Genomic DNA, 21,472 nt, shown 5'->3' with positions numbered 1-21,472 from the left:
TGAGTGACACAGTATCGACACAGTATCAATACAGTGTTGCTATGAGTCGAAACGCCTCATGACGCCTCATTTACCCATCACTACTTTCTATTTCAACCAATTAACACCAAGTGTATTTTTTTTAACTTACGACGTTGACTTCAATAAGATTAAAATACAACAATCAATCAGAGTCCATGTGCTACCAGCACTGTTTGCTTCTCATGCTGTGGCATTTTTTTCAAACAGGAGTGACAGGTCAGTCACACCAAAAGTACCTGCGCTCTCTCTGATTGCTGGGAGATTGAGTCCACCTGGTTCTCATCATTAACAAGCAGAAAAGCTGCAGAAAGATGCAGCAGAGGGGAGTGGCCACCTGGCAGTTCGCTGGAACATGTACGATGGGAAGACTTTTCCTGTGTCATGAAAATGCATTACTCCTGTTGTGTTAGTGTTGCTCACCTGTTTTATATGCATAATAAAGCATGGTGAAGAAAACACATTGATTCTGCTTAAATTGTTTATATCAGATAGAAAAAGATAAAGTATATATAACAACCCTGTAGTGACTTGTAAGACGGGGTCGGGGTGTCAGTGGGTAATGGAGTTTGACGTTTACAGGGTTGTCCTTGTACACAGCATGCATTGTACTTTTTTCATGAACATTCTTTAAACTCAAGACACATTTGCAAGACGTTGCAGTCGTACCGTCCTTCACAAAGATACCAAGACACTGAGACTGCACTGCTTTAAGCAGAGGCTGAACCTCCAATCTGCAGGGAGCAGTCAAGCTTTTACTAGTTGAGAACCAAGTCTTCAGAGGTGCTGTCTCTCATCCCAGCTGCTTCAAAGTGGGAACTGCTCCAGTCCAACTGGAGGGTTGTGGCCTTAAGACGCCAACAGAATATCATCCACAAAAAGTAAAGAAGAGACCCTCAAGTTCCCGATGCAGAGACTCTCCTCCTTCTGGGACACTAGTTAGGATGCTTCTTCACCAAGGAGGCATCGCAAGCCACCTCAACCAGCTCCTTTTGATGCAGAGAACTTTGAGGCACTCTCGGATAACCCTGCAGAGGAAACTCATTTCAGGAGCCTGTATGCATGATTACGTTCTTTCGGTCACTACCCAAAGTTTATGATTGTAGATGCATGTAAGAACGGAGATCGACTGGTAAATTGAGACCTTTGCCTTTTGACCCACCTCTCTCTTCACCACAACAGATCAGTACAGCACTGAACTGCCCATCGATCTCACGCTGCACTTTTCCCTCAGTACTGAACAAGATCCAGAGATACATAAACATCTCCACTTAGGGCAGGACCTCTACACCAACCCAGAGAAGGCACTCCACCCTTTGGAGGGACTGATCATCAGACAAGGCACAGCCCCAAAGGCCCCTCATGATGATTGTCACCAATGGAAACAGAGTTCCCTCTCTCAGTTGCTGGCATTTCAGCCATGTAAATCTGGGTACAGCCTGAAGACAAGACTTGGGCGGGATACATGTATTTGACAGATTTTTTATTTTTTTTTGACCATATGAAATATATGAACGTAGCTCATTCTGCCATCCTGCTTTACTGTAAAAAATTAAATAAATGAAAGTTGCCAAAGAAAGACTTTGGCACCAGGATGGGAGTCTAATGTTTACAAATCTAAAAAAAAAAAACATGTTTGATTCCACCATAATTCTGATCCTTAGACATATGACTCAAAGGAAAAGGGCTTTATTGGAGCAGGGGGTTTTTGAGTCAGCAGGTTGGTTTACTGTTTAATCCCCATAAGCCTGTATTAATCTGAGCCTGGTACGTTCTGCATTGTGAATCTAAAGCTACATTCTGTCAACAGTTGCACAACCCTGGAATGTGAGAGGAACGACAATGACTGATGAGCAATGTGCCGTCTGCGAAAAATTCATCAACAGCGATGGCAGATACTCACAAAAAAATGTCAATAAACATTTACTAGAATATGAAACCATATGTTATTGTTTTATTCATAAAAATATGTACCAGACATGAGGCATTTCTGTACTCCAGGTTACAGACCACAAAGTCAGTTTCAGAAAGAAGAAGAATAAATTATTTTATTTATAATGCCCCTTTCATCAAATTGAGATCTTAAAGATCATATTCACATGCTGGTGATGGTAAGCTACTGGACTGTAGTCACAGCTGCCCTGTGGCAGTCCGACAGCAGCGAGGCTGCCTTCATGACCACCACCAACAAGGTGGGTGAAGCGACATGCTCAAGGACACCCAGATACATGTAGATCTCTTTTTGTTTAGAAAAACATATCTAATACATGCATTACTGTCATTCAATATTTGTTGCAAATCTTTAAAAAAAAAACACAAAGTAGAAAAATTAAATAAACATCTTTTAAATTGTACATGGCTTTGACAGATGGTATACATTTCCTTTCTTTCAACACTATTACACACTGCGGTATGACTTTCAACCACTTCCCTGTAGTATTAGTTCCCAGTGTCACAAATACTGTGGTTACTGCCGGAGAGAGCCGGTTCCCTGTGGTTATACACTGTATATATGTGACTATATGAAAGAATGTCATCATCAGGCCGTTTCATCATCAGAGTGCGTGCTTGTTGCTCTTTCCCATCTCGCAGTCCATTAGGTCATTAGCGCTGCTGACGGAGACAACGCGGTTCTGGCCAAAGTCGTATTTATATTGCTTGTTTCCCTTGAAGAAGTTCACAAATCCTGCAGGAAATCAAGAGTCGATGATGAGGTTCAGACAGAGTGCTTCAAAAGGTATTCACAAACTTTGCTCTAAAGCAAAGTTTGGTTATAAAATAATATCTGAAGTAGCTACTAGGGTTCTGTTTAATTCATCGTCTGAACATGAAGACGTATGACACAACTGCAGCCCAAATACGGCTGTCTACCTAATCTGACATGTCATGTAAAGAAAGCACTAATCAGAGCAAAAGAAACCCATGATCACTCTGGGGGAGCTGCAGAGATCCAGAGCTGACAAAAGAGACAGGTCACAGGACAAGAATCATTCAAACACTCCATAAATTTGGACTTTATGGAAGAGTAACAGCAACAGAGCATTTATTGAAAGAAACTTAAATCCAACTTTAAATGTGTGGCAACATGTGAACATTTATGTCCACCCAAACTCACTGAGATTGAGCTGTTGTGGAAAGAGGAGTTTGACGTTGTCTATAGCTGTAAAGCTGGTAGAAACAAGACTTGCTGTAGGTTTCAGATGTTATTTGTAAAAATATTTTAAATTCTTCTACCATTTTATTCCCGCCAGGTAAATTATCCACTATAAATAATACATAATCTTTGAAATAAATCAGTGGGTATGAATACCTTGCAAGACTCTGTATGTAATAGTTCTCATTGAAAATGACTGTAACAAATGTAGGTTTAATGTTATTGACCTGAAGCTGACTGTGCCACTAGGAGAGATGTTTTTGGACATTCTTCATGGTTTATACCATGCTTGAAAAACAGCTATTGACAGATGATAACACAGATCTGTAGGTTTATATCTTGAAGACAGATTCTGAGTTAAAAAAAAAACTGCAACAAAATTTTCAAAGTGATGACTGAAAAGTCAAAATCCAACCTTAAATTAAAGTGGAAAATAATCACGGATTTTACCCCCCCGCCCCCCCAAAAAATGCTAATTTCAAAAACAACTGAAATCTCATTCCCTGTGCATTTTGTTTCTGTAAAGCCACAAAAAACAAAAAGAAGAGAGATTATTTAACTACCCTCGTAGTAGACAGCAGCGTCTATAGGGAATGGGATTTCCAGCCAGTGTTGCTCGATGAGCATTGGTGATCCCTCCATCACGGCCCGCAATTCATTGTACCTAAATATGACACACATTTGAGTAAACAGATGTTATTTTCCTCTTGGCTTCATTGAGTAACAAAATGATACACTGTGTGAGTCAACCTCTTCTTCTGCATTCACATGGGAAAAAACTGTTGCTCTCTTGTTTCATCAGAACAGAAAAGGAAGCAGAACATCAGGTCTACTCTGTACCCAATATCAGAGTTCGTCAGAATGCTGATGGATACCCAGACATCTGCAAGATTTGGTGATGTTTTCTTTGCGACATGCATTTAGTTTCACTCAATCAGCATTTACAGAGCAATTTTGACAGAAGAGGCATTCTGGGACAGATGAGACAAGGCAATAAAACCCATCAACTTTATCCGTTTGTTTCTGGGGGGAAAGTCCTGAACGGAAACCCAGATATTTCTGTCCCCAGCAGGCAGCAACATCCTCCAGATCATTCTTGAAAATCTAAAGGTGTTCCCAGGTCAGATGGGATAATCCTTAGTTCTGCATCTCCTCCCAGTGGGATACTTCCAAAAGCAGTCGACCAGGGAGAATCCTGATCAAATGCTCAAAACATCTCAACTGATTCCTTTTGATCTGTCTCTATGGGTGTTTTCTCACCTGATGGGGACCAAAGTTGCAATATTTGCTACATTTTCAGCTGGTGTGGTTCACTTTCACACTGCTCTGTGTCAAACAATCCAAAGCAGTTGAAAAAAATCTGTTCCCTGTCTCACTTGTGGTGGCGCTGCACCAAGAACCACTGAAGGAAACAATATGAAAAACCTCCAAAGAAGACATGAGGGCAACTTTACAAAATGTAAACAAAAATGGAATGGTGTCAGATTTTAGAGGTTATAAATCTCTAAGGTTTGATCTTTGGCAAAAGATAACAAGCCATCTCTTCCTCTAGCACTAGTAGCTTGTGTTTGTTTTGGCTTTACTTAACCAGAATTCCTCGTATTATAGTCTACTTCCTGTTTTTGGAGCAGTCCTCAGTCCGCTTGGTGTTCACATGTACATTTGTACTTAAACCAAACTGAGACCTAGGGTTTTAGTTGGACCAGAGTTCGCTTTTTTGGTCCACATCAGAGTTTGATTAAGTATTCACACCTCCCCAATGAACCAGACTGTCTATGAAAAATTTTATTAGAGTTTGACTAGAGCTGAATTCAGTCCAGCCACCTTCCAGTGGGAGTTTCTTTTGGCCACTTATATCCAGGATCTTGTTTTCTATAATCATAGGTGAGGGTTGGAATATAGACAGATTGGAACCTGGATTATTTTCAGATGTCCATCTCCCATTCCTTCCTACAGTATATTGTTGCTTTTAGATGAGATATGCGACTGGATTCTATGTTGATTTAATTTAAAGAACTCTTCTTCATTTGTCCCAGCATGACACAAATAGCCAAATCACAGAAAAAGATGGGGAATGCAAGAATGTGACCAACCTCCAACACTCATGGCCGGTGAAGAACACAGTGTAGCGATCATCTCTGAAGTGCAGAGCAGCATCCACCGACTTTATTCTGGAGGGGAAGCCCAGGTCTGAGATGTTTCTGGGAAAACCTTCCTGTAGAATCAACTGCTGCACTTTCCAGTACTGATCACCTGCAAGAAAAATACTTTTTTTTTTCTCCTTCTTCAAAACCATCACATAAACACTTCATGTGTGCTTGTAGTTCAGGTGAGACTCATTTTAAAACTCCTGTAGAGCTTCTGTCTAGAGTCCCCATTCCATCATCTATTACCTTTGAAAAATAAAATAAAGTTTTTCTCCACGTTCTCATACACGGCATCCAGGTGAGACGGTACAGAGTTTGACCACAGGTTGCTGATGAGGGTGATGCGCGTTTCAACAAAACTGGGATGTTTTCGCCACATGAATCTGTAAAGTCAGAAAGCTCTGAAGTAAACCAATGATCTTCAACAGAAAAAAAAGCACACTCTTGAGGAAACACACCTGTCTTTGAAAAACACCACCTCCTGTTGTAATTCGGTCACAGCATCAAAGGACAGATCTGGATCGCATTTGTCAGGGGTTTTCGGTGGAGGCCTTTTTAGTGACTGTAGATGGAAGTTGGGGTTTTCACCTGAGGCAACAAAAGAAAACAGCATAAAGGTAGAAGAACTGTCTTATCCCACCCCGGTGGAACCACTGTTTACGGAGCTGTGCAAAAGATATCACTGAGTCACATCGCTGAATAACAGCCTCGTTCGTTCAGTAGGACTGTAAATGCCTCGTTCAAGACTTGCCATGGGAGATTAAAGTATTCTTCAAACATGCATGGAAGAATCAAGGCAACATTCCAGGGATGTTTTTTTTTTTTTGTTTTTTATGAGGGAATAACATTATAATATGATGTACGCCTCACAAAAAGTTGATTTTACACGATATTGCCCCTTTTCTGGCTGTAAACAGATGTGTGTGCAGTATAAGAGAGTGAAAAACCTGTGTCTGCATCATGACTGGACAGAATTTATTTATTTTTTTGCTGTTTTTGAAGTGCAGACAGCAGCAAGCGGCAAGCCTGGAGGCGGTGATGCAAGTTCCGTCACACAATTGCAAATGACAGAGAGCACGAAATGGTCGTCATTTCGGCTGAATCGATTTCTTGTTTGATTGTAATTGTCATTGCTGGGTATGTCTGTGGTGAGGAGCGGTGTCAGCGGGTCGAGGTCGGAAGAAAAATATGATGAGCGTGAAATAAACTTTGAAAAGCTTTTGACCATATGTTGCCTTCAGGCTAAGTGACGGCTTGTAGCGAGGTAGCAAACGACTCTTCAACAGTGTGAAGTCATTTTCACACTTTTTCATCATCGTTCACAACTTCTTCTTTTCGCCGTCTGGCCCAGTTGAAATTCTGCTGGAGGAATCCAGCACAATGGGAGAAATCTCAGATGAGGCACTGAAGGGAGATTGGAATTGAGCGAAATTGTGTTGGAAAGCAAAGGCTGACCCACAAGAAACTAGGATTTTTGGGAAAGTTGATCAAATTATGGACAATATTCATTGCTAGTGAACCTCCAGGTCCACCTCCTAATCTGGATTCACCAAAGGAGCAATGTTCTGATGAAACCCGAATGAAGAGTTTCAGAAAGAGCAGGAGACTTTTTTAAAGAGAGACAATTTCAAGGCGTCAAATTATGAAGTCAGATTTCTTTTACAGTTACTTGATTGTGCATTATAATGACAGTTTGTGGAAAATACATAGTACTGCCTCTTTTAAAAGAAGAACCAAATATGAATGAAAATCTATGTGTTCACCTGAAGAATGCTGTGGACGAGAAACAAACAGAAATTCAATCTGATGGCTTTGGAGAATTTTCTATGGCCGAATGTAAGAGGTGGGATGTAGATCATATGACTGACTCGCTGAGAAGTGACTTCTCACATCCCACACAACATAAGGCTTAGGATTCACGCTCACCGTAAAGGTGCTGGATGCTCTTCACGTCGTCAAAGGAGAGCTCCAAACTGGGTGCAAAGTTGTAAGCTGGGTACATGATGGATCCGGGGTCAGGTGAGTGGGAGAGACCAAGAGCATGGCCGAATTCGTGAGCTGCAACAACAGGCAGGCTGATACCTGAAGCGGGATGACGGGTCACACACATTCAGAATCAGAACAAAAACCTCACAGAAACCCAGAGGAATGACAGGAGTTGGATGAGCGAACAGCAGGATTCTAGCGTTTAACTCCTTTTTAAAATCCCGTACCAGTAGAATTTAAGGTCCATTCCTCCGCAGAGTCAAAGTGCACGTCTCCTCCGATTCCCAAACCAGGGAGGAAGGCGTGAGCCAGAGCTCCCCCTTTGCCAGAGAAAGGAGATCCATCGCCGTGGTCTGCTGAAAACACAGCCGTGTCATCAATCTAGATGATAGGCGTTTTTTAATCATCCGGGCTCGACACAAAGCTCACCTCCGCTGACAAAAGCAATGCTAACGTCAGCCTCTTTTGCTTCCCTCCTGCGGAATCTAATGAGGGAAACGCTGGACCACAGCTTCAGCGCTGTCCTGATGGCTTTGAGAGTCCTACTGGCTGGGAAAGGCAGATTTTCACCAGCAATCCTGCAGAGACACATTTTTCCTTTAATTTATATAAAGTCATGTGAAATAGCTAAAGTATTTAATCAACATAAAGAAGAGTTAAATATCCTTCAGGTCTGCTGTCACAGGCTTGATTAACGCGTCTGAGCGGACTTTCTCAACTTCTAAAGCTTCTCTTCTCTTACATGTATTCTTGTAGCAACAGTTTCATACATCTGAGGTGTTACTTTTAAACGTGTGACAAGCTTTTCAAACTGATGCCACAGGGAGCTACTCCATTTGTAGGCCTGTAGCCTCTGCCTTGCCTGTCCATGGTGTACGAGTTGTGCACACACCAAAATGAAAACTTCCCTAACTGTTCCTTTATTGTTGTTGGAGGAGAATTTTCTTTTAAAACTAAACATTAGCATCTTTGTTTTGATGTTGTTATTCTTTCTGGGGATTGCATGTCATTATTTATCATCTTATAAAGACTCACTCTTCCTATGACAAGCTTGATTCTTTAATGTCTTCTTTTTTTTTTTTAATCCCTCTGAAAATTTGTAGAAACGCCGCTTATGATGATTAGTGCGTTATTTTCTTTAAAAAGTACAAAACGTGTTGGCAGGCAGCTCCAGGATACATAGGACAGTCTTCGAGAACAAGAGGCTGCTACAAATGTTTTCAGTAAATCTGTTAAGTTTGTGCGATTAATGCAGGAAATTTGTCACATAACTTTTACCTCACTTCCGTTCTAAAATTCTGTAGTAATGACTCAGCGACATTGCTACGTAATGTTGTGCCCTATGCAAGCGCACCATCTGCACATATGACGCAAGAGGCATTACCACATATGGCTTGCCTGACGCTCGAGGCGGCACGACAAGGGATTTATGTTCTGCAGCCGCTGGTTCTGCTGTCGGTGTCAGAGTTAAGTGGCGGTTTACAATTTGCTGACAGCTTTGGTGTTGTAAACGGGTGCATGTGTAGGCAGTGTGTCTGATATGATACACAGCCTGAGTGGCATCTGGGTCGACAGAATAGACCCAAATAATTAGAATTACGGAAATAAGTTTTCTTAATGGAATCATGCCAATTAAAAAAAAAAACAAAACAAAAAAAAAGAAACAAAACAAAAAAAAAGAACTTTTTTGAGCTATGATGAGGCAATTCTTCGACTGTGTCAAAATCTGCGTATTTCAAAACGCTGAAATGGAAATACTTTTTTTCCCCCCCATCAGACGAGTCATGTGATGTATGTATGTAACCTTTATTCAACCATGCATGTCTCACTGATATTAAAAATCTCTTCTTCAAGAGAGGCCTGGCCAGGACCGGCAGCAAATAAATATGTAAATGTCTTATTTCTAGAGATTTAATTTAGTCGACGTTTTTATGTGCATACAGAAAGTGAGTATTTTCTTTTCTCCACGTCTTTAATTAGCAGCGATACGGCCTGCAATGCTTTAACAGCTGGGTGGTCTGAAACAAGATCTCTCTCTCTCTCTCTCTCTCTCTCTCTCTCTTGTTGGTGGTTAAAGAAATGGGAATCCGTGTCCTCCAACCAAAGTCTAAGAAAATATTGTTTTTGAAAAGTAAATAAAAACATGGAGTTCTGCTCAATCCTGTCTGATTTATTTTTTATGGCGTATGTCTTTGTGCAGCAATACATCTTCACTTGTCGTTTTTCTCCCACTTTGAATTCAGTTGAGAAAGAAAACCACTTTGTTTCGGTTAGGAGCCAAAAGTTTTAGATTAAACTTGATGGATGCTTCACTTAATGCAGAGCCTATGATCGTCTTTGTGGGACGTGTGTAAGAAGTTGTTTTCCTTACAGTAAGATTAATCTCCTGCCTAATCAGGCGTGTCGAAACTTTTTAAGAAATGTGCACAAGTGACTGGTAATTTCCATATTTTATTAGGAAAACGGGGGTTACACTTCAAACTTTGACTTAAATTCAAAATTGGTTGTATTTTGCGTCAACTAGTATAAATCCCACAAAATACACTGTAAAAATGTTCCTGTGGACTAAGCTTTTATAATCACATGCTACCTTGTGAGCTCTCATCTCACCTGTAACTGATGGTCCGTTTTGTCCATCGCACTGTGGCCCCGTGAGGCTCCACGTCCGACAGCCCACAGCGTGGCTTCTTCATCACAGTCAGAGTCTCCTGACTGAGTTTTCCGTCTGGAGTCAAGCCAAAGAAACGCTGCATTTTCTTCACCTTATCGCAGAATCCCCTTGTCTGATGCGAGTCATCTCTGGAGGCCGCTGCCCTTTTTCGTCTGTCTGGCTCAGGCTGGTAACCATAGAAGTGGTGCAGATATTCCTGTGGAAAACGACTCGGATTACACCAGTGACACAAAGACAAACTCTGTCGTACCTGAGCAAAAGAAAAACGCCACATTACCCTGCTTCTGTCTGAGCAAACTATAAATGTATAAAGTTTTATTTTAAGGCAAAACTAAGAGGGCGATGCAGTGCTCTGTTAACGTATTCATACCTTTGGTCTCATTTATTGTCCTCTAGTCTATTTTTGTGATGGTAAAGTGGAACCGGTGGGACTAAATACACTAGGAGGGTAACGAGACACAGCTGGGATGTATCAAGACAGGGAGGACAGAACATCACAGAGACTCACAGGGAAACAGGATCACAATAAACACAGAAAAAACCCAAAAATAAACGCAGAAAACTACGGATCACAACAGTAGTGCTTGGAAAAAAAAGAGAGAAAAAAAAATCAGTTTCGTGTTTTTAACTGAGCGGATCAACTTTCTTTCAGTAATATTTTTCTCCATACCACTCTTCCATTTTGTGCATAGATTACCCTGGACTTCATATTATAGATTTTGAATTTTCTTTTTGGATTGTAGGCCAGTTCATTTCATAACACCAACTAGGTTTTGGGACATTCTCAATCAGGCCTGGATGTTTTAGGAAACAGGAAATGTTATGTCTTTGACATAAAATCCCAATTAAATACTGTATTGTTATTCTAGAGTGGGAAAGTATCGCAATGTACTGTATGAACTAAACATGTTTTCTCAACACATTTTTCTTATCTTGATCAAGATGAGGTCTGGTCGATCTGAGGTCGCAATGAAACCACATCCTTGGAAATTCTGTGTTTTGAAGGCAGCGTTTATGTGACTCAGCAGTGTGTAATGACTCGTGTTTAAACTCATGTGGACAGTAAACATTCCAGATGTGGTTTTTTTTTTGTACATTAAATGACAGCATGCTGCAGAAACTTTGCTACAAACATGTAATTGTAGGTGTCAGGGTTACCGGCTGCTAAAACTCCTTCCTACAGCATTTCTACTGATTTGTAAATACATGTAGCTTTTTTTTTTTCAGCCTGCAGGTATTTTGTCAAAATAACTTAATGGTTAAGGAACTTTAAAAATGATTCAATTTTAAACCATATTTGTTAAACCATATCTCTTAAAGTAAATAGTTAATTTCCTAAAACATGACCTTTTTTTCTGTTTATGTCTTTGTTGACTCATTTTAAGTTTAGTAACTTAGTAAAAGTTAAGAACTCTCAGAAACTTGTGGGTGAGAAAGTTTTTGTGCAAGAACTGAAGTTTGTGTTCAGCTGTGGAGAGACTGTTGAAGCTAAAGTGAAACTTAAACGCAAGCTGAGCAAACTAGTAAACATTCTGGGGACGTCATACACAGTTTCCTGCTGATTTTACGCCCAAAGGTCTGCGTGAGTCTCCACAAAATCTGGTGGCGTAAGATGGGGTAAAGATTGGACCAATCCGATTGGACTTCAGTCACACAAACATGTTTGAATTTCTGGAAGTGGATTTGATCCCAATTGGACACCGAGAACTGATCATCAAAACCAATGGCGAATATTTGTTCCTGACAGCCAATGAAAAGAGAGGCTGGGATCACAGCAACAGCTGCAAAAATAACAACGGCACACTCGGGTAAAACATTTCTGAACAAAACAATTTCCACATGCCACAAAACCACGCATTATACATTCTTAACGTTAATTGCCAGGATCCAGTCCTAACATGAGATTGCCATGTGTTAAGGCAGAAATAATAATGTGTTTAAATTAAAACGTAACATTGGAAGTCATTCCAAATCCCACAAACATTCCCGCCACATCAAATACATGTTGCAACCTCTCACCACGAGCACAACACAAAACACAGCTCTACGCAAATCACGCTCACTTGAAAAACCTTTGACTTTCCCATCTTTCTGTTTATGGAGGATGCGGAAAATATTATCAGCTAAATTGTGACAGTATCTTCAATTACTGTTGTGGGTAAAAGTAAAAGACTTTTTTTGTACTAGGTCCTGTGAGGGTTTGATGCTCATTTGACTGCAGTTGGTCTAAAACAGTGTTTCTCCACCCTGGTCCTCAGCACCCCCCTGCTCTGCATGTTTTAGATGTGCCTCTATTCCAGAACAGCTGATTCAAATGACTGCTGGTGACCATCAAGTACTGCAGAAGCCTGTTACTCACCCAGAGATACAATTCAGGTGTGTGGCAGAAGGGAAATACCGAAAACATGCAAGACAGGGGGGCCGGTGGAGGGCCAGGGTTGAGAAACACTGCTCTAAAATGTCCAACTGCAGCATGATGGATCACATGTAGTACGTAATCCATCAGCAAATCCAGTTTTTAAGGTTACGATCCCCAGTCTTCCAATCAGAAAACTGAATATTTTCAAAACCTGTCAAGAAGACTATGAAACTCGTGCAGTGCGCCTCCAGCTGTAGCTTCCTGCTTAGCTAGTTGCTCGGCTGGTTGTCAAGGAGATGCATTTCCTGCCAGTTTGTCAGAGTGGATTTACTATTCATTTTTACCATGGAGGGCAAAAATGAGTCAGATGACTTACTTTAACCGATATCCGAAAAAGTTACAGGATACTGGTAGGTTATTCAGGATTAAAGCATTAAAATGTATGGCAACATCCTGTTGCTTCAGAATCATTGATTGTACAAATGTTTGTTCTTTCATTTAACTAAAAGAAAAGTTATTTTGTCTCTTCACCTGATGTTTGAGTCAAACATAAAACAGAATAAACAAAAACGCTGAGGAGCTCTGATTGGTGGAGCAAGGAGGACATAAGCCTTAATTAGCAGAAGGTGGTCATTTTCCCTGAGCTCTGCCCAGTCACGTTCTGTCTGGAGCTGAGGCGGGAAATGACTGACACAGGAAAAGTGCAAGGAAGGCATTGGAGTCAGGGAAACACAGCAAACACAATGATAAGACAATCTAAACACCAGAACCTGAAAATGTACAGAAATACGAGAATAATACGAAATTATACCGTAGCTCCTAAGCATCCTGACACATGGCTACTAGTGACACGAAGTCTAATGGGTTAAATTTGTTGTAAGAACATTACAGAATAAATGTAAGCATTAGCTATGGCAAGAATAATGTTGCACTTCTACAATTCTGAGGGATTGTGCTTTTTGAAAGACTCAGAAATGAACAAATGAAAGTTGTGTTGTTTTTACGTGATTTACAAAAAGAAACGATGCGGAGAAACAATGTTGAATAGACATTCAGCATTGTTTCTCCGTATCGGATCGATATCGGCCAGATACTAAATGTCTGATATGTGTATCGGTATTGGAAATAAAATAAATAAATAAATAAATAAATAAATAAATAAATAAATAAAAAACAGGGGATCACTGCATCCCTCAAGCAACTCGGTGTGGGGCTGTCCATATATTTTATCTGCTGTCACCACAAAACAGTGCTGACTTTGAAGACAAATCTCATCTCCCACTGCTGCTGCTGCTGCTGCTGCTGTTGCCTCCTGCAGATGAGATCGAAGGCAGATTGGGGAATTGGCAGCCGTAAACAGGAAGAATCCCGTCTGCCAACATCACTGGACCACATTTTGCTTGAGGTGAAGCTTCACAAAGAGATTCCACCGAGATAAATTAGTTCTGTGATTATCATTCCAGAGTATGATATGGGTCTGTTCTACAATAACAAAACTCAAAAAGAGTGGGAGAGCCACAGAGAACATTTGAGATGTCAGCAGGTGAAATGTAACCAAATATAGTCACTTTTCATTATTAAAGAAAGAAAACAAAGATCAAATGAAATAGTGCTAGATCTGTCGCCACTTTAATTTTTGAGAAGCTTTGTCTAAAAAAATATAAATAAAAATAAAGCAACTTTAAGAATCTTGCATGGAACATCACCACCTCCTGTGCTGCAAATCGCTCAGATTTGATCAGTTATATTTCAAAGAGGTCCAAAAATGACTCCCATCACCATAAACCTCACTATTGAAACACACACAAAACCCCCCCACTGCAGAACCAGCAGCATATAAACATGTTGATCCAGCAGGTAAAAAGTTTAATTTACCTCTGCAAACTTCTGGTCAGCCTCAGACGGTCCAGCTGGAGGTTGCGGAGGAGCGGCGGGGATGCGGAGGGGTGAAGCCCCCGCAGGACTCTGGTTGAGCTTCATGAGAGTCAGAAAAGTCATGCAGAGCAGGTTCATGTTGAGCAGGCAGGAGCGTCGGTGAGCGTATGGGCCGGCGCGGCGCAGCGGGATGCAGAACAGCAAAAAAAAAAAAAAAAACCAAACACCTGCTAATTATGTGAGAATGCTCCTGTCNAAAAAAAAACACCTGCTAATTATGTGAGAATGCTCCTGTCTCGACAAGAACAGCAAGCAAGGTGGCTTTTCCTCTCCTCTCCTTAACGTGTCTTCAGGTGAAAGAGAAGACCCCTCTTCTCCAACCCCACCTTCCCAGAGGACAGGAGTCAGAGCCAACCGGGCTCAGCCTGAGCTTCACGTACTTTATCAACATTCCTGACTGTTTCCAGCCACCCTTATCTCCACCGAGGTTCAAGGGAACCGCAGAGCTGCCTTAACCTGCAGGGGTGACACCTGCAGCAGAAAACACCACTGTTGGCTTTGACTGAAGAAGACAACAAGGATCCTGCAGAGATTACATTTGAAATCTTACAAATGTAGAATTTCTATCTGCGAGAGATAATCTCCCCATTTGGAGTTTGTGACAAAGAGCTGAAGATGTCTTGTGTCTTTTTCTTTTTCTTTCTTTTTATAAACACGGAAAGGTACACCAACAAATTCAGATTCACTAAAAAGGAAGGCTGGTGGTTCGAGTAAACAAGTGACAGTCTCACTTCTATGCTTTACAGATGAAAATATGCGCCAAATTCATGAAACTCTCTCAAATTCGCCTTTTGACATTGGGTTAAAACTGTGATCAAGTTTGTTCCTTTAGATAAGAGGCCGCCCCACCTCAAGGTGCTGTACCGGTGGCATGACATGAGTCTCGTCTCTGGTCAAGATTCCAGGAAACTAGATAGAAAATTCATCCAAGAAGTTCATTTTGCACTTGTTTTCTTTCATCCATCTTTGTGTTCTGCCGTCCGTCTGCGTACCTGCTGCAGAGTCTGTTTGGCGTGATCTTATCGTTTATTCAGCTTTGCATTGTTGTCAGAATGATTCAGTTGCAAACTTCCCAGTAAGACCCTTACAAAAGGAAAACACATTCACCAATTTACAACCAACTGGGATATATATGCGTTTAAATATCCCAAAATGTTGTACCATATAAATTGCAGAAATAGTTCTGGTTTTCATATGAATATATCTATATTTTTTTTACAGTCATACACACATATATGGTCAATGCTCATATTGAGAAAATACAAACATTAAATGGGAATACTTTGCTTACTGTTTGAAGCCATCTGATTGGCTCCTTTGGCTCCAAAAAGCTCTTCCCTCCTCAGCCGCAATGTCCCGCATTTAAGTCGATTTTAATGAGCTCTGTCTTTCGATGTATCCATTGGCAACACAAAAAGACAAAGATTTAAAACACATCTTCACCTCTTCCATATTTATCAGTCTGCAGGTTAGAATGATGATGCGATTTCCCAGCTTCACGTTCAATATACTGACAGGACGGTCCCTTTATTTCAGGATAAAAAAACAAATAAAGCAAACAACACCAAAAGTGTCTTCTTTAACATGAAAGCAATGTGAAGCATGACTGGTGTCAGTGTAACCGTCTCAGTAAAGCTTCCGTGGACCGATGAACACGATCCCAAACGTTCGTGGCCACGTTCGGCTACCGGAGCCCGTTTACAGGAGAGATCAGCCCGAGTTCGATAAACACCATAATGTTGACAGACATGAAAGTAATCTGTCTTCCTTTTCCTTTTTCACGTTCTGTTTTCTTTAATATTGAGAACATTATCTATCAGAAAACAAAGAGGATTTTTTTTTTTTTTTTTTTAATTGAAGCGTACCAAGGAGTGTCACGTTACAGCTGGAAAAGGAGCCGGGGTCAGAGGTCTTTGCAGGGCGAGTGTTTACTTAAAAAGGCAAAACAAAAAATCAAAATGTGGATATAGAAGGGAAACAAGCAGTTAGAGGGAGGAACGTGACTTTAGCAGAGCGGCTTAGGCCTGTTCCACATGCACATTTTATGCATTTTTGCCTCTTATCCACACAAAAACTATTAAAACTATTATTTATTAAAATTTGGACCAAGATAGAAATTTGACAAAACCCCCTATTTGTGTTTACCTGGGAAAACAGAGATTTGGGGTCCTGTGCGTTACAGTCTGCGTCAAATAATGTGCCAAAATATCCACATACTCGTCTGACATAATTCCCAACAACTCAACATTATCTTGTGTTTTAATAATTTCATATTCTAATTAGTGCTGTCAGTTGCATAAAGAATTTAATCCGATTAACCTGGCGCTGTGTTTAATCATGATTAATCACTATGTCTTTCTAAGCTTGAAATATAAATACGCACACAGTTGTGGGTTTTTTCAGGAATGGTGCCCTGGGCAACCGCCTCTTTCTGCGGCACTCCAAGCAATTAAAATGCAAACAATTATCTGTTTTCTTTTTTCTTTCTTCTTTTTTTTCCCTTTGCAGCAGCAGCTGCAAAAAGCTCCCTTTGCTGCTGTTACTCAACAGCAGCAAAACTTACTCCACTACCCAAGTAGTAGCAAACAAGTTCAGGGAACAACTGACTGATAAGATTTCATCATTTTCTAGTTCTTGGGTGGCCCACCCCTTTCTGATGTCGCCCTGGGCAACTGCCCATATTGCCGCCACTGTATGTGTGTTTTCAAAAAATGTTTTATTCTTTACTGAAAGATTCTCAGTTTTCCACGTTTTTATATCCAGGAAGTTTTAAAGGAAGTCGTGATTTAGAAATGTCCCTTCATTCATTTCCTATGGAACTTGTGCGATGAAACGACAGTCACTTATCCTCGTCCAGCCAAGTGGCTGACTGGCATTATTCGTACGTGTGGATGTTAGACATCATACACATAGATGTGCACATGTGGGCTAGCTACAAAGAAAGCTGAAAATTGTTCAACTTTTGTCGTTTGCTGCTGCTGCTGCTGCAGAAAACGTTCACGTTTTGCTGTTCATCGCTCCCCATGTGTCGAGTTCACAATGCGTCGCTGTGAACTCACTCACCCTGCGCAGGAGAGAGGCGCTTAGCTCAAAATAGGTAGTTTGATTAATCTGCGTTATGTAATATTAACGCGTTCACAGCCCTAATTCTAATTCTGTATTTAATAGTATTTCACCCTATATGTCTGGCCACAGATTTGAAGCAATCTGATTGGCTGACATAGGTGCCAATCAGGTGCACTGCCCCCTATGGGTATGGCATGTTTACATCAACCCTCAGGGATGCATTTGTGCTGGTATAATAATATATATATATATATATATATATTTTTTTTTTTTTTTAAATGATGTGAGTTTTTATAAAGTCCTGGCTACGTGTTCAGGGACCTTAAATGATGAGAGTCCTGGAAAAGATACAGATGGCTGATTGGACCAGGTCGCAGTAGGAGACTGAGAGGGCAAACAGGCAGGCTGAGAGAATGAGACTAATAAACATGAAGCAAATAACAATAAAGAAAAAGTCAGAACACGCTAAGCTAAAAACAACAGAGAGAACTAATATGAGCATAATTAAAACTACAAACACAGAAAAAAAGCTAAAACAACGCAAGAATCACAAGAAAGAGAAGTAAAAGTTGATGACCTTATCCTCTGTCATTTCCTCTGTCTAACACGTTTAGTTAAGTTAAACGTGTCAGAGCTTGCCATGGGAGGAAGCCTCGCTCTTAATTAACATACGACTTTACATTACTCACTGCACGCTGACCTCTTCATGCAAAACTAGAACCTAGAAGTCTGGTCTGTCTAACTACTTTGCAGTTGTTTGAATTTGGTTTATCTGGTTAAAACAACAGCTAGGCCGCTCATAGACGTCACATAATGAGCTGGTCGTTTAGTGCAGGCAGCATGAAGCCACAAGGTTTAAACAGGAAACCACGTCCTTATTCCCTCTGCTTCCACAGTGATGCAAGTTTGTTCTTTTCTGTAGCAAATTATACAGAAGAACAGAGGGGAAATTCAGGTGCAGCAGGGGGAAAGTGGCATAATGCGAGGCATGTAGGTTCACACAAAGATAAGTATTAAAATATATATCTAAAAACCTAAATTAAGAATAATATACTGAAAAGATGAGGGGAAGTTCTGACATAAAAAAAACTGTGCAGTCATAAAAAAACAGAATACTATGATCCAAAAAAATGTACACAAAAAAAAAAAAACTTTGCTTAAGGTGGAATTGATTGCATTTAAAACAAAGCAAACATTTTTCAGTGGCAACATTACAAAGGTGTGAAATCCTGCTCTCAAACTGAAAATGTAAACTCCTTATGTTTAGCTTTTTAATTCCTACATGTTCACTGGCACGAACTCTGTGAGGAAATCTGAGTAGTCAAAGGACAAATAGACGCTACTTTAAAAAACAAAAAAGTATCGATCTTATCGCGCCGGTATCTATCAATTCTCTAACAGCGCAGAGTGAGTGTCGGACTTTAGGCTATGACTCAAACTTTTATTTGAGTATATAAAGGTGTGGCACACGCAGACCCATTGAGAGATGCAGTTGACTAAAACATTATGCACGAACCGCACAGTATATAACTGTAACATTTAATAATAGATGCTTAAACAAAGAAAAAGACAATCAAATTTTCTCATTGGTAGTAAACCCCACAAACGCTAAAATAAATGGATCCAGATCAACGATCCAGTGACTAACAAGGCAGCACCTTGGAAACAGTGTGTCAACTGTGTGAATGTAAACCAAAGTGTTTTCATTCAGCTGGAGGGTAGGGATTCCCAACATGAGTCATCCAGCAGGTCTCACCCAGATTAATCTAATTGTGTGTGTAAGACGCCGACCTGCGCGACTCCTACACTCTTTATTCCTGAACATGTTCATTATTCGGGTGCTGGTACCGATTCTGAGTCAAGTACAGTAGTCACCAAGGGAGGGGGGGAAAAAAAAGCTTGCATCAGGACACACATCCTGACACTGAGTCATAAAATCTTCCCCAGCTGCCTTCAGGCCAAAACAGGAGCGCGTACAATAAAAACATTCTGAGAATGAAGCGCTGTTGTTTCGCAACGGCCGGACGATGAGTGAAAATTACTCTAATGTTTCTTGCTGTTAGACTCTAATGATATTTCTAGATGGTTTACAAGTGATACTCTGCTGCACTTTCATAACAAACCTGAGCAGAAATCTAAACTCAGTCCGAGGGATAAATTCAAAGTGAACCCCATCGCAGATTTAAAGAAGCCAGGAAGATTTATCAGTATTAGAATGAAAAACAAAGATTTTGTAGAGAGAATAATTAGCTGATAACGAATCTGGCTTTTAGTAAATACACTAAGGTTTACTTCTCACGTCATTTTCATATATAAAACGAAACACACACAAAAGCTCATAACAGCACGCATTTCTACACAAATACTAAACTAAAGGGGGAAAGTTTGGTGGAGGAAAAAAAGGGAGAAAAATTTAAAATTTCTAAGCCACCTGTCATTCTTCGGCGTCTTACAACAGAATTGCTATCCTCCAACAAACAGAGTGAGTCTTTACAGTGTGAGTCAATACATTTTGGTATTTTATATTTTCTCAGAACCAGTCTGTGCATTTTTGCTCCAGTTCTTACACCTCCGTCATTCTGAACGGGAGGTCAGCTTTGGATGCCCCTGGCTACGGTTTAGTTTGCTGGGTGCACTGGAAGTCCCTCAGTTTGGAAACCTGAGAATTCAACTCGTAGCCGCCAGGGGAAGGAGTCATCATGAGGACCTGATCAGCCAATCAGAATTGAGCTAGGGAAACACGCAAGCCACGCTATGTTCAACAGCCAATACGTCAAACTGATTTACTCTTTTTTTGTTTTTGTTTAAACAGACAGACTTGGAATGTAAATAAACTATTTATGTAGATAAAACTACATCATACCTCGTCATACATCATCATGTTTTCACATTTGATGTTTTAGAAAGTCCGACTGTGTAAACCGGATGGTTAAAGAGGTTATGTTTGCATAATTAAATAATTAAAGCACATGAATCAAAGCTTGAGGTTTATTAATCATTTCAAAAGCTCACTCACTTCACGAGAGTGAAAGTTCAGAGCTGGTGTTTTCTGTTCAATACAAAAACCTCCATACATTAAAATAGAGCAAATCTCAGGATTTGTTTGTCTTTTGAAGAAAAATTGACTGAAAATGTCAGTCAATGTGCTCTGTTGTTCTGAAACCCGCCTGGTCTATTCGGTTTCCGATCCAAACTGTGTTACTGGAGCGAGTAAATAAACTCGGTGTGGTTCGTCCTCCTCCACGGCCGGGCCCGTGTAAAACAGACTCTCTGGATGTGATGCATCATGTTTGAGGGGATGCGCTCTGAACCAGGCAGGTTTCTTCCCTTTCATCCAACGTTAAAATCAACTGGGTGAAAAACAATGCCTAACATGGCCATTAGCTGAATGCAGCTCAGCACATCCGATCAGTGTGTCTTGTAATGTACAGGCCAACGTGGGTTTGCTGCTCCTTTTTCTTGCTTAAATCGGAAAAGGTGCATTTAACTGGAACTTTCCACTCATTTCTGGTGAGTCTTGTCTAGACAGCCTTACTTCAAACTATGAGGCAAGAACCTAAATCTGAACTCAATTTAACTTCAGTTCAGGCTGCATTTTACTAGGCACCAGATGTGATACCAACTCTGGCACATGGTCAGTGTGCCAAAGGCGCAACACTCATTTAATCTCAAGAAATTGTGGGCAGTGGATCAATGAAAGGACTCGATGACTAACGCAGCAGAGTGAGATTTGGACTGCGTGGGAGGGAAGGACGTGTTGAGCGGGTTCCAACACAAAACTTGTTGGGTTCAGAAACAAGTCCTCAGTTTGCTTCAAAACAAGAGGACAACAGTAGCTGTGCTTCCATTAACAATAAAATTGCGCAAATTGATAGTATTAAAATAAATTTGTTTAATAGAAACACGCCAATTTCGGTGGGGGCGAGGGGAGAATACACGTCTTTCGATAAAACGCCTTTATCGAAACGCTCCATTGACTACAATTTCCCCTAAACGCTCCCACATATAAGAGGTTTGTTGCTTCAGCGCCTGGAAAATGTGAAAATCTGATGGCTGATAGCTGATGAATGCTGTACTGAGTGAATTACGAATATAACTGTTTACATCCATCACTACCATGATTTTGTCTTGACTTA

At 40.6% G+C, this 21,472-nt stretch overlaps 2 protein-coding genes across 4 annotated transcripts in view; both read right to left on the bottom strand.

The window, feature by feature from the left end:
• Window positions 1–2,248, bottom strand: part of mmp13a (matrix metallopeptidase 13a) — a 7,050-nt gene extending 4,802 nt beyond the window's left edge. Inside the window, exons 1-2 of the mRNA XM_016666846.1 lie at window positions 2,139–2,248; window positions 688–752 (exon numbers count right to left, since the gene is read on the bottom strand). Of these exons, the coding sequence (XP_016522332.1) occupies window positions 688–752; window positions 2,139–2,248 (175 nt within the window). The remainder of the gene's footprint in view (window positions 1–687; window positions 753–2,138) is intronic.
• LOC103131704 (collagenase 3) lies at window positions 1,946–14,454 on the bottom strand. Of its 3 annotated transcripts, none has more exons than XM_007543404.2 (10): window positions 14,211–14,454; window positions 9,916–10,172; window positions 7,735–7,883; window positions 7,533–7,661; window positions 7,246–7,401; window positions 5,778–5,907; window positions 5,566–5,702; window positions 5,266–5,425; window positions 3,736–3,836; window positions 1,946–2,704 (listed from the first exon to the last, which is right to left on the bottom strand). In XM_007543404.2, exons 1-10 carry the CDS (start codon window positions 14,346–14,348, stop codon window positions 2,574–2,576), a joined length of 1,488 nt encoding a protein of 495 aa, XP_007543466.2. In that variant the 5' UTR covers window positions 14,349–14,454; the 3' UTR covers window positions 1,946–2,573. The 3 variants fall into 3 exon arrangements, with proteins under 3 accessions (XP_007543466.2, XP_016522331.1, XP_007543465.1); XM_016666845.1 differs by having other exon boundaries at window positions 7,533–7,658; XM_007543403.2 differs by lacking the exon at window positions 14,211–14,454 and adding an exon at window positions 10,254–10,396.
• Between the last annotated feature and the right edge of the window lie 7,018 nt (window positions 14,455–21,472).

Source organism: Poecilia formosa, unplaced genomic scaffold (assembly GCF_000485575.1).
Source record: "Poecilia formosa unplaced genomic scaffold, Poecilia_formosa-5.1.2 Scaffold817, whole genome shotgun sequence".
NCBI lineage: Eukaryota > Metazoa > Chordata > Actinopteri > Cyprinodontiformes > Poeciliidae > Poecilia > Poecilia formosa.
Note: the sequence above shows the minus strand (reverse complement) of the source record. Positions and strands in the feature narration are given on the sequence as shown.